The sequence below is a fragment of the Cervus canadensis genome, chromosome 2, assembly GCF_019320065.1.
Source record: "Cervus canadensis isolate Bull #8, Minnesota chromosome 2, ASM1932006v1, whole genome shotgun sequence".
In the NCBI taxonomy this organism is placed as follows: domain Eukaryota; kingdom Metazoa; phylum Chordata; class Mammalia; order Artiodactyla; family Cervidae; genus Cervus; species Cervus canadensis.
The window spans coordinates 32,900,570-32,918,625 of NC_057387.1; the positions used below are offsets into that span (position 1 = coordinate 32,900,570).

Consider the following 18,056-nt stretch of genomic DNA (forward strand, 5'->3'; position numbering starts at 1 on the left):
TCGGAAGTTTGGGGTTTTCTGTTCCTAAAGGGCTTATTCTGCCTTGTGGTTCTTTCTATCCACAGAACTTTGTCCTCTGCTCTTATTTCTCTTATTCATCTTACTTTGCCTTGATTAGAGCAGTTGAACCATAGCTTATTACTTGATTATGTTCTGCTGTATATACCGTTGGAAACCTTCCTTGTGTGAGTAAGTGATCCTGTGGCATCGTGTCAGTTTTCTTTGGGTGTTTCAAGAAGTGATTTTCTTTTCACACACATTTCCTTTTCTCTGTTTTCATTATCCTCCCATCCCCACCATAACTGTGTTTATCCTGATCTTGACGTTCTTATTTAACAAGTACTTGATATACTGTATGGGCTTCCCTGGTAGCTCAGTCGGTAAAGCGTCTGCCTACAATGTGGGAGACCCGGGTTCGATCCCTGGGTCGGGAAGATCCCCTGGAGAAGGAAATGGCAATCCACTCCAGTATTCTTGCCTGGAAAATCCCATGGACTGAGGATCCTGGTAGGTTCCAGTCAATGGGGTTGCAAAGAGTCGGACACGACTGAGCGACTTCACTTTCACTTTCACTTGATATACCAAATACTAAGAACTTTACTAGTTGGTGAAATTAATATGTTTTATAATATGTTTTATCAGTGTTATCTTTTGAATTTTTTCAAAATACTTGCCTATATCTTTGTGTTTGTTCTGCCTGCACAACCCCCTCTGCCGTATCCACTATTATTAAATCTGTTCCCACCTCCGTAAGCCCTGTTTAAATCTCAGTGGACAGACTTTTATTTCTTCATAGTCAAATATTTGAATTCTCTTCTGTATAGTCTACTCCTGGCCATTGTCTCTAAACACTTTGATATGTTTAGGGGCACTTCACCAATTTTTGACTATATTGAATTGATGGTAACTACAGTGGAAGGACTTCCCTGGTGGCTCAGATGGTAAAGCGCCTGCCTACAATGTGGGAGACCCAGGTTCAGTCCCTGGGTTGAGAAGATCTCCTGGAGAAGGAAATGGCAACCCACTCCAGTATTCTTGCCTGGAAAATCCTATGGACAGAGAAGCCTGGTAGGCCACAGTCCATGGGGTTGCAAAGAGTCGGACATGACTGAGCGACTTCACTTTCACTTTCACAGTGGAAGGAGTGGAATAAGGTCACTATTGTACATGTGAACATTCAAGAATACACACTAGTGTTTAATAATGTTTTGGCTGGCAGTAAGGTCATGGGAAGAAACCCTATTTAGCCATTATTTACCGAAATGGTGGAAACCACATTGCGGGGGAGTTACACACAGGTCAATTTTGGTAGCAAGGGTTTGTAAATAGACTTTTATGGAGTTATTCCTGGAATACTTAATATCTATAAGATCTTAGGCTAGGCCTGACAGGTAATACCAGATCATACTATTTACCATCTAAGAAGTCGCAGCATAATTTGAGAGTACAAGCAACAGTACTTTGAGAGTACTATACAATTTACAGTACAAGCAGCATCCATAAGCACTGTGGAAAGTAATACCTAAGAAGAGATCATTCAAGCTCTGATAACTAGGAACTAGAATGGTTGGTTTTACATGGAAAAATGGGATTTCAGCTGTCTTTCAAATCTTTTTCACTGGTGTAGTCCCTATCTTGTGGCTGTCAAAAAGAAACACCCACAATATGGGGTGTAGCCACTATGAAAACAGTATGTAGGTTCCTCAGAAAGCTAAAAATGGAATTGTCATATGATCCAGCATTCCCACTCCTGGGCATATACCAGACAGAACTATGATTTGAAAAGATTCATGCACCCCTGTGTTCATAAGCAGCACTATTTACAATAGCCAAGATATGGAAACAACCTAAATGTCCATTAGCAGATACATGGATAAAGAAAATGTATATGCGCAATGGAATATGTGTGTGCTTAGTCACTTAGTTGTGTCTGACTCTTTGCAACCCCATGGACTGTAGCCTGCCAGACTCCTCTGTCCATGGGATATTCCAGGCAAGAATACTGGAGTGTGTTGCCGTTTCATCTTCCATGGGATCTTCCTGACCAAGGGATTGAACCTGTGTGTCCTGCATTGGCAGGCAGATGCTTCACCACTGTGCCACCTAGGCAGTCCTAATAGAATATTACTCAGCCATTAAAAAGAATGAAATAATGTCATTTGCAACAACATGGATGGATCTAGAGATTATCATACTAAGAGAAGTAAGTCAGAAAGAGAAAGACAAATACCATGATATCAATTACATGTGGAATCTAAAATGGGACACAGATGAATATATCTACAAAACAAAAACACACTCACAGATATGGAAAACTGACATGTGGTTGCCAAGGAACAGCAGGGGAGGGAAAGATTGGGAGTTTGAGATTAGCAAATGCAAACTATTGTAGAAGAATGGATAAACAACAAGGTTCTACTGTGTATAGCACAAGGAACTATATTCAATATCCTGTGGATAAACCATTATGAAAAAGAATATATATATGTTTAACTGAGTCACTTTGATGTACAGCAGAAATTAAACTCAACATTGTAAATTAACTATACTTCAATAAAATAAACTTTAAAATCCTGCCATATAATGCTGAGGAGCAATGGAAAAGTTCAGAACAGAACCCTTCTTTAAAACCTGACCTTTTAAAAGGTATTCTCACTGGGTATAGATTTCTGTCTTTACAATTTTTCCCCATTTCTTTAAAGATTTTGATACACTGATTTGCATTGTTTCTGAAGAGAGATCTTCTATGATTCTTTATTCCTCAGTGTGTAATATCATTTTTTCTTCGGGATACTTGTAAGATTTTTATCTATCACCAATTTTAAATAATTTGAACATGATTTGCCCTGGTATAGTTTTCACTGTTTCTTGAGCTTGGGGTTTGTGAGGTTCTTGGATCTCTGGGTTTATATTTTTGTTTAAATTTGGGGAAACTTTGGTTATAATTTCTTCAATTTTTTCTATTTCCACCCTCCACATCTTCCATACTTCAATTATATATGTGTGTGTGTGTGTGTGTGTGTGTATTTATTTGTTTATGTATAGTTGCTTGAAGTTCTTTAGCTTAGTGATTCTCTGTTAATATTTATATTTTTGGCCTTTTTTTTTTTTGCTGTGTTTCTCTTTGGATAGTTTCCACTAGGTATGGCTTCTAGTTTATTAATCTTCTCTCCTGCAATGTCTAATTCCCTGTTAATCCTATTCATTGTAATTTTCATCTAGGATGTATAATTCTCATCTCTAGAAGTCCAATTTGAGTTTTTTTAAATGCTCTTCCATATCTTTAATGCTCATCTTTGCTCAGTCTATTCTCTAACTTGTTGAGTGAACATCTGGAGTATTATTATAACTTTTAATGTCCTTAATGTTATTATTTGTATAATTTCTGGGTCAGTTTGATTGATCTTTCTCATCATTATAGGTCCTGTTTTCTTTGCATGTCTGGATTTTTTATTGTTGTTGTTGACTGTTGGACATGGTGAATTTTATCTGTTTGAGTGCTATATATTTTAATATCCTTATAAGTATCTTTGAACTTTGTTCTGGGTCACGGTTAGGTTACTTGACAGTAGTTTGATCCTTTTCGGTCTTGTTTTTAAGTTTTTTAGGCAAGACTAGAATAGCGTTTAGGGTTAATTTTTCTTCATTACCAAGGTAAAACTTTTCTGACTATTCTATCCAGTTCCTTGTGAAATATGAGGTTTTCTGTATGGTTGTTAGAAACAGGAATTGTTTCTGGTCTGAGTAAGGCCCTGATATTGTTTCCTTCAATTTTTACCCTGGCCTCTGGTAGTTTCCTAGCATTCATGTGATGATTAGTACTCAGATGAAAACTTGGCAGGGTGGTTAGGGGGCCCACATCTGTAGATCTCCACTGTCGTCATTCTGTACAGCTCTCTCCTCTGTCAGACACCTCACTATGAACTCCAGCCTCTTTGGCTTCCCCAGACTGTCAGCTCATCTCTTCAAGGGAGAAAGACCTCTGGACTCGGCCTCGTCTCCCCTTCCCTGTACCATGGCCTGAAAATTATTTCAGGACAGTACACTAGGGCAGATGTAGGCCATCATTTGCTGATCTCTCTTAGGGATCATTGTCCTTCATTACCAAAAGTCCAGTGTCTTGAGAACTACTGTTTTATATATTCTGTGTTGGTTTTTATTTAATTTTTTTTTTTTTAGTTGTTTCAGGTGGAAGATAAATCTGATCCATGTTACTGCATCTTGGCTGGAAACAGAAATCCTCTCAGAATAGAACTTAAACATTTCATACTCATTTCTATCTTGAGGAAATTAAGTGGATCTGGCCTCATCTTTTCACTCCATTATCCTCCCTTTCAGAGCTCTGAAAGTAGTTCTTCTAAGAAATGAGTTTAATGTTCATTGTCTTCCATGTGCTATGCTGTTTGTGCCGCGCTCAGTTGCTCCATTTATGTCCAACTCTTTCTAGCCTGCCAGACTCCTCTGTCCATGGAATTCTCCAGGCAAGAATACTGGAGTGGGTTGCCATGCTCTCCTCCATCCTCCAGGGGATCTTCCCAACTCAGGGATCAAACCTACGTCTCCTGTGTCTCCTGCATTAGCAGACGGATTCTTGACCACTGTGCCGGCAATAAAGAATCTGCATGCCAATGCAGGAGACATGGGTTCAATCCCTGGATCAGGAAGATCCCCTGGAGGAGGAAATGGCAACCCATTCCAGTATTCTTGCCTGGGAAATCCCATGAACAGGGGAGTCTGTAGGCTATAGTCCATGGGGTAGCAAACAGTCAGACACGACTTAGCAACTGACCACACTATGCTATGTATCAGTTGCTAAAATGAATAGGCTTGGTCCCTGCACCAGATGGGCTTCGGATCTAATGAGGGAGGCAGGCATGATTCTTGTTGCTATAATTAGAAGTAATACATGTTTTGAAATGTCTAGGATGCTACCATAGTGTAGAATGACATGTACATTTTATTAAACATGATAAATAAGCAGTAGAATTAATGGCCTTTTGCTGACATTTGTAAATTCTGTCTCCTAACCTTGTCCAGATTGTCCACACTTTTCCTGGACATCTGTAATCTTCCTGTTAAAGGGGTAGGATTGAATCTGTGGTGTTGGTTCCCCAATTCTTCTGGATTTGTTTCCTTTCCATATGACATTTTCTTTCTATCTGAGCTTCGGTCTGTTGTTAGATCTGATTTCATTTTTTTCTTTTACAGCACTATAAGATTGGTAGACTGAAATATAAAAAAATTAATTGCATTTTATCTAGGTGGATGAGTTTTCTCAGTGAGTTTATGCATTTTCAAAAGTAAAATGTGATTGGTTGCTGGGAAGGGAAGACTAAGGGTAGCACAAGGCCGCTATTACAGTTCATGAATTTCACTTCCATTTTCCCAAAGAAACTCTGGATGGTGAATGAGGTCAACTATCCTTTGCTTTGTTTGGGTTAAGTCGAGGGTTGCTAGTGTCATCTAATAGCCCTCCTCTTTCTGTGACTGAGCAATAGAAGATATGAGTAATGCCAGTGTGTCTGCTGGCTGGGTCAGGTGTGTAGAACATTGCCTGAAAAGTGAAAGCTTGATCAAGCTAGCAAGAGCTCCAGTGATGGAATTTTTTTTTTATCCTAGTCAGCTCTTGTGCCCAGAGCCTGTCTTGGAAAGATAGCCTTTGTTTAGATAACTGTTAGCCTGTGCAGTCTGTCTGGTATTTGTGGAAACTCTGGATATCCCTGTTTCTCCTCAAGGAGCTCATTGATGTAATTTCAGACACTGATCCTCACTCAGGAGAAGATGCTGTCTTGCTCTGTGTGGTATCTTAGAAGACGCGCTGCTGTGTCCTTTTTTAGGCTTCTGGTTCCAGATGTCTCTAGCAGCAGACCTACTTTTTCTCAGATGCTTGGCCAGCTGACATGTATGAATAGCCTTTCTGTCCTGCAGCGGCTCTGAGAAGCTCTGAGCACTTGAGAGTTAACTAGCGTTTACTGAGCACGCCGTCTGTGTGGCACTGAGTGTACTATTTACAGAGATTGTACAAGAGGTTCTGTCCACCTCAAAGCTACTTACAGTGCAGGGGAAAAGAGCATAGGTGAGTTTAGCGACCCATCTAGCAGGACCACAAAAGAAAGTCAGAAGATAAGCCAAGCAGTTAATGTCTGAGTTCTGTTTCTTCAGACATCTCTGTTGGGATTGGTGGCTTGAGTGACCATGCAGCTGGAATCCCACCATTTATAGACATGCTGTATTTTGAATCAACTTTGTGGTTTGGGAAGGATGTATAATTCAACAAATGCTTATTGAGCGTGCAAAGTATCATGGTAGGCATAGGGCATACCACGACTATAAAAATTATATCCTCGGCTCCTAAGGAACTGCTCATATTTGGAAAGGCAAGGCATATTTAAGATTTTAACAATCTTTGTAATATTTTTAAGTCTTCATAAAAGAAAAGCATAGTCATCAGCAAACTACTGACTCCTCTGGGTCAGCAGGGAAGAGGAAGGAACTTCACTTCTTGCTGTATACATTTCTAATATTAATATATGTAGTAAGAAGTTTTTACCAAGTGCCAATGTTGCCTTTTTGGTATTATTTCTTTATCGGTTAAAAAAGTGATAGAGACTAGTAGATGATACACATAATGTTAACTTTGAGTATCTCTGTGTGATAAGATTTATATTTTCTTTGTTGTCTCTCTATTATTGTCTGGGCTTCCCAGGTGGCTCAGTGGTAAAGAATCCACCTGCCAAGCAGGAGACATGGGTTCGATCCCTGGCTTGAGAAGATCCCCTGGAGAAGGAAATGGCAACCCATTCCAGTATTCTTGCCTGGAGAATCCCATGGACAGAGGAGCCTGACAGGCTCCAGTCCATGGGGCCGCAAAAGAGTCAAACAGGACTTAGCGACTAAACAACAACATTATCATCTACTTTTTCCTATAATGAATATATATTATTTTATAAATAGAGAAGAAAGTATTGGAAAACCAAAACTCGAAAGGACCTACAATAATTATTATAACGAATTTTAATATGATTACCATATTTTGGATACAGTATACCAGCTTTCCCTTTTTTGTCTCCTCACTCTCACCACAACTTTATTAAGTTCTATTATTATTAATATTATTACTGTTGTAGTTATTATTATTAAATAAAAAGGTGAAACAAGGGCATTTACTCTTGCTTCTTTCCCTTGTCATTTGGATGTATTAGCCTAGAAACAAAAGGAATCCAGCTATTAGCTATTTGGCTGCACTGTGAAGGCTCCTTAGAAAAATTTAAGTTATGCTGATTGGGTTACAATTATATCTGTCATTGTGGGCTGTGATCTCTTGTTTTAAAATAGCCTAAGAATACTTTCTATATCTTTATATTTAGTTCTGTTGGAGAAAGCAAATAGATTATCCCATCTCCCCATCTGGTACAGTGAAGAGAACTCATCTGCTTGGCTTACTTTGTGTGAGAGAGAATTAAAATTTCCAAGTTATTTGTGATTCAGGTTAAGTAGTTAAATGCTGTCTCTTCCAAATTTTGTTCCAGAAATCCATATCCCCTTTTAATTGTAAAGCTAATTACTTTGAAAGTAATAGTGGTCTGTGTTATTTAAAGAAGTCAAAGATTGAAGAGGAGATGTCATTTCTAAATGAGTTTTTTTTCCCCCCTTATAGCATGTATTCGATGATCTCAGTGGCTCAGTATCCTTGTCCTGGGTTGGAGACAGCACTGGGGTAAGTAATGTTTTGACTTTGTTGATTCAGCCTAGTAAGAAGATGGTGTAGATTTGGGGGAGTTTAAGTGCTAAATGTTTTACCTTCTGAAACTGTCTCCAACTTCAGCTGTAGGAAATGCATGTTTGTAGGACAGACTTCCAGAAGGCTGTGGTTGGTTTGGTTTTGCTTTTAGTACTGGGAACATCTTGTGACCACCTTCTTCCATAATAGCGAGCTAGACACCTTTTTAGTCTTTGGTGGCTGCTTGATATCAAGATGAGCAAGAAGAAGAAAAGAGGAGAGTGCTGTGTGAAAAGAGAGCCTTACAATTCTTGGGAAAACTTCTGTGTGGAAGCAGAAAAGGGCACATTACACATGTTGGCATTTTTCCTCCGAACTGTATCGTTCCTGTATCCTTTACCATGGTTAGTGTTAAAGGACTGTGGCAGCCATGGGCTTATCACTGTTCAGCTCCATCTGTTGTCCTTTCCCCAACCACAAAGGAGGTAGGTACTGCCAGGACTGGAGGAATGAGACAGTCAGTAAGCCTGTCCTTAATCCTCCTAGCATGTAACCTGACTCCCAGTAGGAGATTTGCTGAGGATTCATTGGCCTCAGGTCTTGAACAGGGCTTGACATTACCTGGCTCTGTTATTATCCTGCCTGAGCGAGGGCAGGGACCACAGCTCACGCCCTCCAGTATTCCAGTAATGTATATAGCAGAGCACTGAGGCACGTGAGGCTATATCAGAAGCCGAAAGAAATACAATTTTTATACTAAAGAGCAAGTTATTAATTTTTAAATTGCTGGTAGAATTTCTTTAAGCCTGTCTCATCTGCTTCTAAAATTTGAGTTGTTCCCTATTTCCCATGATTTATCACTTTATCTAAGATAGTTGGTATCTCCAAGATTTCTTGTTATATGGCTGTATGAGACTCCCTAGCCTCTTATTCCAGTCTGTCACAATCATATCTTCATGCATGTTTTCTCTAGAAAAATACTTATTTAAAAATCTGATTTCATGGAGAATAGCAGGGAGAAGAAAAGGACAGATGTGACATAGCAGCCTCTGTTAGAGCATTCACCTCGTTCTAGCCTTGTAAGTGGAGAGAGGGATGATTCTTGATTGAGAATATCTTTGAATAATGTGGATACAAAATAGTTAAATTCTTCCTTTACTGTTATTTGGAGTTGATTAGCTCTGTTTCACACTGCATCAGGTGTAGGCAGTGGGACCATCTCAACAAAATAAGCTGAGAATTTGAATCATTGTAAGCCATAATCACTTGGTCCTTCTTGGTTTTCAGATGTATTACAATATAGGCTACTGTGAAGCAGAATTATTGGCAATCTTTCTGATATTCAGATGTTGCAAACATGTAATTGGATTATTTTTCTTATTGACCACATGCTTTTGTCTCTCCAGATCATTCTAGTCTTAACCACCTTCCATGTACCACTGGTAATTATGACTTTTGGACAGTCCAAGCTATATCGAAGGTGAGATGCCTAGCATATAATTGGGGAATTTGGTTGAGTAACATATTGTGACTGTAAGTTCTCTGCTTTTCTAGGCATGATGGGATCTAACAGTTGATTCAAAAGATCTTCTAGCTGTCTTAAATTTTCGCCAGATTGTCGCCCTCAGTACATTTTTTAATATCTATCTAGTTAGCAACCTAAAGCAGCATGAAAAGGAATCTAGTTCCAAGGAAATAAGGTTTACCTGACTAAGTGGCAGAACAGTAAAAGAAGATAAAGGAAGTATCTATAGGAGTGTGTGTATGTTAAATGGATATTTATTTGTGGGGAGGTAGCACAGAGTTTCAGAGAAGGCAGTGGCAGCCCACTCCAGTACTCTTGCCTGGAAAATCCCATGGCGGAGGAGCCTGGTGGGCTGCAGTCCACGGGGTCGCTAAGAGTTGGACACCACTGAGCGACTTCACCTTCACTTTTCACTTTCATGCATTGGAGGAGGAAATGGCAACCCACTTCAGTGTTCTTGCCTGGAGAATCCCAGGGACGGGGGAGCCCAATGGGCTGCCGTCTATGGGGTCGCACAGAGTCGGACACGACTGAAGTGACTTAGCAGCAGCAGCAGCATAGAGTTTAACCATCTTTCTATTTATTATGAGCACAAAATGGTTTTATACTCCTGAAGTAACAATCCTTACTGTACCTTCCAAGTGATTTTTCTTTTTTGGCCCCACCAGGTGGCTTGAGGGATCTTAGTTTCCTGATAAGAGATTGAAGCCAAGCCCTGGCAGTGAGAGTATGGAGTCCTAACCACTAGAATGCTAGGGAAGTTAGATATCTAATATCCAAAATATTAGATAAATATTTTTCATCTAACGTTATGAACCCCAAACAGATTGTTTTTAGGTCTGGAGGAGGTTCTCAGGTCAGACCTACCAAAGTGCCTGGTAATGATGATGGTAATGTATGTTCTGGGACTATAGTCTATACTGTGACATTCACAAAGTTTGAGAGTTTGTCTTTTCAAAGGTCCAGCTTGGTTAAAGGGAAGGATTCTTTTCCTTCCCTGTAAGATTCAAAGCCAGCTAACTCCCGGAAATTGCTGATTGTCTTCTTAATCATGTGTGTCTGTCCCATTTTCTGCCTAGGGACCTAAAGAAATTTGACATTTCAGCAGATAATATAGAAATTACCCTCTGGAAAAAAAAAGAAATTACCCTCTGGGCCAAAGGATCTCCCAGGAGCCATCATACTTTCTCAGGGTTCTTTGCTTGATTGTTGACCTTGGTCAAGGTGGGAATGAACCCATGTTGAAACTCTAATATATTCAGTCCAGCCTCCCTTTCCCCATAGGTGACCCTTGACTGCTGCTCCTGAGTCTGGAGCTGGTGCTTTCTGCCCTTCAACACAGAGACTTTAAAAATATGTCAAGAAAGAATTGCCATCTTGAAATTGTTGTACACTGCGTGAAGGCAGGTTCTTGACTAACTTGGGGTTCTCCAGCAACTAGCTAAATGACTGACATGTAACAGACAGGCAGTACATACTAATTGAATGAATGAACGCCTTGCCTTCTCTGATAATTCTTAGGCTAATAGTATTTTTGTTTGTTTGATAAAGATTGACAAGGTATTACAGAATCCTGATTCTAAAAGGGACTGTAATTTATAGGTGATTTTGTTTATTAAGTTAGAAAACTAGTTGAACCATTTCTGGTAGATGAAAAGTATCCTGTTTGGGAAGGAAAAAAATACATTAAAATTTTTGTAACTTTAGTGAACTCTTTCCATTTTTTAAGAAACTTTGCTGTTGTAAAAGTCTTCGTGATACAGTTCTTCTACCAACTCACCTTCCATTAAAAAATCAATGCAACCATCTTATAAAACATTGGAAATTTTAAATGAAAAAAAAATTCACCTTAAAGTCAAGTAATCTTATTTACAGTTTATTATCTTGACTTTTCCCCTTTAATGTTATACCATATAACTCTATAGTCTTAGGAAGCAACATGGTACAGTGTAAAGTTACCTCTTGGCATATAGGCCTGGGGTTGAATCTTAGCATTATTTGTGAGCAGAATGAACTTGGGTAAGTCATTTAACCTCCCTGAGTCTTTTTGTCATCTGTAAAAGAAAGATGATAATAGCCACCTTAGAGCCATTGAGAGTTGTGCTTTGCAGCACCTATCATGGAATAAGAACTTGGTACTGTTAGCTGTTGCCTTGCCAATGGCCAGATACAGCATGTAACCAGCATGTGCTGGCACTGTGGCACTATTAGTAGTTTTTTTTTTTATTAGTAGTTTTTTAAATGAATTGAAAGCCTTCCATACCAGTTGATAAAAGGTGATTTCCTGCCTGCCCCCAGATGCCTCCATAGTTTCTACAAGTACACACACCCCCGACCCCAGCCAACATGTAAGTGTTACCCACACCTGATGTTATGAACTGTAACCATTCTGGTTGGTCACTGCTCGTACCATAATATTTGTCAAATTCTCATCATTTTTGTTAGCTTGAAAGAATTTACTTAATCATTATTCTCTTGGACACCTAAGTTGTAGTTTTTTCACTATTGTTAATGCTGCTGTGATAAATACCACACATGTATGTCATAGAAGATGCCTGTTTCCAATTTATATTATGGTAGCAAATGAAAACCTTCTCTCTGATCTCTGCATGTTTTGAATCCTTTACTAAACTCCTTCTCTTGGTTGAATTATGTTCTAAGCCTGTTGCTTCAGCTGCTTTTTTGCTTCTGAATTCACGTGTTAGTGTCTATAATGCTCTTCAATCAGGTGGCTAGAACTGGACCTGACAGACCAGAGTCATACCCACAGGGAGTGAAGTGTTTTCACGACTGCTTTTCCTGTCCTTTTGCTTTGCAGCGTTGTGCTCACTTTGAGACAACCCCAGACAAAACAAAACAGTATCACTGTGTTACTGCTTAAATACCTACCACCCTCTGACTCAGCCTTTTTCCATCCTGTATTTGTCTAGTCTTGTGAGAAACCACTGATACACACTTTACCAGAGAGTAAAGCGAGTTGTTTCTGGTATAGTATGTTACTAAGGTTCATTTTCTTCATTTTGCACACCAGGTTTGTTTGTTGGGTTTGTTTGGCTTCACTGAGGTCATTTTGAATATTAATCACTTCCTCCCTGCTGTGAAATGAAAACTCTTCCAAAATTTGGGTGTACCCTGTAAATATGCCTTGTTGCCTCTCCAGCTAGGCTGGCCTGGCCTAGTCTAAAGTGACTCATGTTGTTGGACACACCAGCCAAGAGGCACGTGTTGCTTCAGAAATGGGAAAGGGAGGGAGCAATTTGAGCAAAAGGAGTCCTGAATATGCTGAGCTTGCGCAACTGAGAAATCAAAGAAAAGCCTGTTGAATCTGCTCTGAAGACTCTTCTGTTTTTCACAGCTTTAATGATTGTATTATTTATTGGATTATCTTTCTCTCTTAAATCTTATGGGATCAAAGGTTCATTTGGGATTCAAATAGAAGGCAGCTAATCAGACGCCACCTGCCCTAAGCAGCACCGCATGGAGGTGCATGAGGAGAAGGAAGCTGGCTGTTTCTGTTACCTGTGCCGAGTTAGAGCGAGCACACTTCAGAAAGAGGATTGTTAAAAGATTTGGGAAATAAAGTCCCTGGGCATTAATAATTGGATATAATTGAATAACATACTGATATCTTCAATTAAAGGGCATCATATTTGAATAGTATAAACTTTGATTCCCTCTTCAGGAATATTAATTCATATAACAGATTTTAAAGTTCACTTACCTCCCACTTGCAAATATGAAATTAAAAAGGAAATAACTAGCTATAGTTAAGATGATAATTTGATTTTCAGCAGCAAATGTTGTTTGCCTTTTTGTCTGATGGCCCTTTGAGACTCACCTTCCATTGTAAGGTTACCTTAGTGAAGCCCATGTAAGCTTCATGTACAGCAAAATTCTATGCCATGTTAGCAGAAAACTGCTGGACTATTTCACTTGTGACTGCTATTTCCTGTTGAAAGTTGTTCAAATTTAGGAAATTGGTAAGGGTATCTCTAAGAGATTTCACATTAAAGTTTATTCTGTAGTCAATGTAAGTTTTTCAGGATGTTACCTGAGGTTTAATAAAAAGGATAACTTAAAAATATGCAACAGATACTTCTCTGGCAGTTTAGTGGTTAAGACTCCATGCTTCCACCACAGGAAGTGCAAATTTGATCCCTGGTCAGGGTACTAAGAACCCACATGGCCAATAAATAAACAAACAATAAAGATATGCAGCAGATATTAAAGCAGAGTTCAGTAAACCAGGTTCTCCAAGGCATCTCATTATGACAACCTTTTTAATGATAGGCTTGGCTCAGTTTTCACCATAGTAGATTATTAGCAATGACTGCATATTCTAATTATAAGGTTAGCATAAATTCTGTTTGCAGAATATATTTTTCTGCTATTTGTTCCTTAAAGTTTATTGAAATGTATGATGATGGCATTTTACTGCACCTTCATTTTTACAAACTTAGGACATATAAAAGTCATGAAGCTAGGTGGTTTTTGTCACTTAAATATTCCCATGAATCCTGTTCTTAGGATTGTCTTATTGTCAATCAAAGCAAGATAAGGACCTCAGATACATACTCACATTACTTCTGATAAAAAGTTGTGTGATTTTATTTCTAATATTTCACCCTCTTTATTTTCCTATTTGTATTTTCAAAATTTCTGTAGAAAACATGCATCCTTTTCAAATAAGGATAAAACACAATGAAAATTAAATTAAAACATATAAGTTAGCATCAGACAGTTGGGGTTAAAACAAAGAAACTGAAGTATTGGGAATTCAGTTTAATGTAGATTCAGATTCTGCCCATCTCACCCGGCAGTGGTCTCAAGTCTGTAAGTCTTTTGGAACATTTTAATAAGCTACATTCTCCTTATTGATCTTTTAACTGGAAATCTCAATCCAGTTAGTTCTCATTCACAATAGTTATGTTCTCCAGTCTCCATGAATACCGAATTAGTGAATACTGAGCCATTGCTTCTAGGGGAAATACAGAATTAGGTTCCTGCAAACTTCTGGCCACAGCATTCATTTTCATCAGTTGATCAGTCTATTACCTTGTTTTATGTGTGTTTCTGTTTAAAGATACCTGATGTGTATTATTGATTCATTAACATTGAGCTCACAACCAACTGTTGCAGAAAGAAGCTTATCTAACTCACATATTTTCTCCAGAAACACTAAACAGCACGTCATAACTATGCTTGGGGACTATTTAAATAGCAAAGCACCAACAGAAGGCACAAAAATGCAAAACGCAGAGCAGTAAACAGACTGTGAGGAAGACACTCATGCACAGTCTAAGAGCTGAAACGAGAAAGCAGGGCAGCCGCTTGTTGGACCTCAGGAGGGAACATGAGCCCCAAGTGACACGTTTTTCGCCGCCCTATGCATATCTGCCAGTGACTAGGAAAGTGCCATGAGTATTGATTTGGGGTTACAAATCTGAGTAGGCAAACTTATAAATATGGAATCTGTAAATAATGAGGATTAACTATAAGCTTTCTCGATTAGTGAAAACTACAAAACTAATTTTTTTGGAGTTTATTGTCTTCCTTTTTGCTTTTATGTAATATTTATAGTGACTTAATCATGGCAAAAATGAATTAAAGGAGTAAAGAAGTGGTTAGGCCTGAAAGTCAAACAAACAAGGATATTTATGCTTGTTTGATTGTTGAAAAAAGTAAAATGTGAGATTCTCTGAGATATTGTAGGATTCTTTTATTGTTACTTTTCATTGAATGTCTGCAGGTCAAATGCCCATTGTCACAGTTCCTCTATATTATAAATGAAGGGTGGTCAAAAACGGAGGTGTGATTCTTGGTTATTGGCATTTGGGTTGAGTGTCGGTCAACATATTAGCCTTCTGGAAAAATACTCTCCTGAGTCCTTCATCTTAGGAGGAATTTTAATGCTATGTCTTATCAGAACTCCATGTGATGATTACTTTTTTTCCGTTTATTTAAATAATGTCTAGATTTTTCATGTTCTTTGGTGGTATTAGGCCCTATCCCAAAAATGTTTGTACTCTAGTACTATTTTTTATTGTTACAAATGTGCATATTCTTATACATGTTTACACCACAGATATAGCAAAAGTGACCGTTTATTTTTGCTAACCAGAAAGAGCTTTGTTAGGTTTGATGTATAGAATTGTTATTAAAAAGACTTACTTCTAAAGCAGATGGTTTCACAGGGCTTTGTTAATGTTTCCTGTTCATGACTCTTAATTATCATATGGAATTTGAAAAATGATTTATTTTTCAACATGTTTCATTGATTTCCTCTCCATGATATATGATGTATGCCAGTATATATGTTGATAAAAGATAAAGCCACTTTAAAGAAAAGTGCCATATTAAAATATATGCCTTGACAAAACACTACTTAAATCCCAGCGGGTGGACACTGGTCTATCATGCTCCATTTGTTTATCTGGCTAAGGTACCGGAGTGTTGTAGCAGATGATTTTTTGTTTCCCTCATGTTGCTTTCTTTTTCTGAAGGGCAGGGATGTGTTTGTTATGCCAAGTTCTTGAAAAGCAAGCACACTTGCCAGCAGGTTTGTGGAGGTTCCCTGGGATGTCATGAAGGAGGGGTGATTTGTGAACTGGTGATAATCAAGCTGCTGCAAACCCTTTAGGACATGGTCTGAGCTATTGATGATGTGTGCACTGTAGAAGCAGAACTTGAATATGCATATCTTTTGGCCTGCTGTCGAGAAGATAAGACCTTTTCTTGTACTCAGAAGTTAAGGGAAGGGTAACAGGAATCTGTTGGGTAGTTTCTAAACCCTATTTTATTTAGTTTTCTCTGTGTGTGCTCTAGGAGATGGAAAGACAACTTAAAAGTCACATGTAGTTTGCTTTAGCATAGTGAAGGGACCTGTACCTTCACGCAGAGATACTTCCCTCCTGTCTCTCTTCAATTTCCTCTAAGCTGACCTTTCCTGACAGGCCACAAACCCTGGCAAGAAAGAGCAGGACCACTGGTTGCAAAGGAAGAATTCCTTACACATAATTAAAAGTTGTCTCAAGTTTGGGGCTGAGAGTTAAGAGAATTAGATTGTATTTTCAATTTTGCCCTTAATTGACTGGTTGACTTTTGATGAATTGCTTCCCCTTGAACCTCCTCCTCTGTGAAATAAGGGAGTTAGACAAGATGTTCTCTTCAGTTCCTTGCCTCTCTCATGGTCTGTGGTTCTGTGATTCTTTTTCTGTTGAGGCTGATAGCAAAACTGTACCACCTTTTAAGTCATATATTCTATCAGTGAAGACCACTGTACATGGCATTTATCATGGGCAACTGACTTGCAGTGCACAGTGGTCATCACTTATGGATACTGAAATTTAATCAATATTAAGATCTAGCATTGTATATCATGTTAGTGCATAGTATTAAATACTCCTGACTTTTTTTTTCTCTTACTTTTTGAAATCTAAAAATTGACTTTAATACTTCTCAAAGATATTGTTGAAATGAACTTTTGGGAAAAACTTTAAACAACCTAGGAGTTGAGATTAAGTTTATCTGTCTTCTTTAGCTGCGTGCTGCATGCATTAAGAGATTTGTGCCTAAGGATGGTAACTTTGGGGGAGGAGGTACTCAAGATCCTGCTACTTATAAGCTTTATCATGAGTACAATACAGTGCGTTGATAAATTAGTTAGTAGGCCTTTGGCTACATTTTGCAGAGAGCCCAACTCAAACTTTTAATATAATATCTTAAGTAATAAGGGAATTGGGACTTCTCTGGTGGTCCAGTGGTTAAGACTTCACCTTCCAATGCAGGGGGTGTGAGTTCGATCCCTGCTAGGGGAGCTAAGATCCCACATGCCTCAGGACTGAAAAGCCAAAATAAAAAACAGAAGCATATTGCAACAAATTCAATAAAGACTTTAAAAATAGTCCACATCAAAAAAATCTTAAGAAAAAAAAAGGGAATTCATGGCTCATAACTAAATACAGAGGAAGTATGGGTTGATTGAGTGCAGGGTCACAGGTTACCTCTCTGGAATCCCAGAGCTATTTCAGCATTACTGTCCACTTATGTTGGCTGCTTCTTCAAGTTGGGCTCTCACTGTATCAGAATGCCTGTAGCATTTTTTTTGTTTTGTTTTGTATTCATATACTACAACATGAGAGTTTCTCAACGTTGATGCTATTGACATTTGGGGCCAGATGCCCCATTTGATGCCAGATGCTTGTGGCCCTCTCTTTTTTGGGAGACTGTCTGTCCCGTGTATTGTAGGATGTTTAGCAGCACCCCTGGCTTCTACCTGCTACGATGCCAGTACAATGCCAGTAGCACCCAACCCTGAGTTGTGATAATGAACAGTGTCTCCAGACATTACCAAATGTTTGCTTGGTGTGGGGTGGGGCCATGGGGCAAAAATGCCCTGGTTAAGAACCACTGATCCTTAAGGAAGACAGACCATTTCATTAAGTGATTGTCTTAAGTGTGTTTCCTAATAGAGCCCCCACTTTTGTCTTACTGGCTCAGCCTGGGTCCTTTCCTCATTCCTCACCCTGTCACCCTTGAGGGATTGGAACTTCCTTCCACTAATTAGGCCCACCACTGCGGGTCGGGGTAGAATCAGGAAGGTGAGTGCCTCGATAAAGTTGCAGGAGAGTGAGGGAAGCTAGGTACAAAGCCAACAGTGCCCATGACCTCTGCATTCTAAATTTGTCCTTTTTTTCCCTCTCAGTGAGGACTATGGAAAGAACTTTAAGGATATCACAAATCTCATCAATAACACCTTCATTCGGACTGAATTTGGCATGGCTATTGGTCCTGAGAACTCCGGGAAGGTGA

At 38.9% G+C, this 18,056-nt stretch overlaps 1 protein-coding gene across 4 annotated transcripts in view; it reads left to right on the plus strand.

Annotated features, from left to right (window-relative positions):
• SORT1 (sortilin 1) overlaps window positions 1–18,056 on the plus strand; it is a 64,356-nt gene that overhangs the window by 14,523 nt on the left and 31,777 nt on the right. For all 4 annotated transcript variants that reach the window (XM_043460430.1, XM_043460431.1, XM_043460434.1 and 1 more), the window contains exons 2-4: window positions 7,658–7,717; window positions 9,127–9,200; window positions 17,950–18,052. In XM_043460430.1, the coding sequence (XP_043316365.1) occupies window positions 7,658–7,717; window positions 9,127–9,200; window positions 17,950–18,052 (237 nt within the window). The remainder of the gene's footprint in view (window positions 1–7,657; window positions 7,718–9,126; window positions 9,201–17,949; window positions 18,053–18,056) is intronic.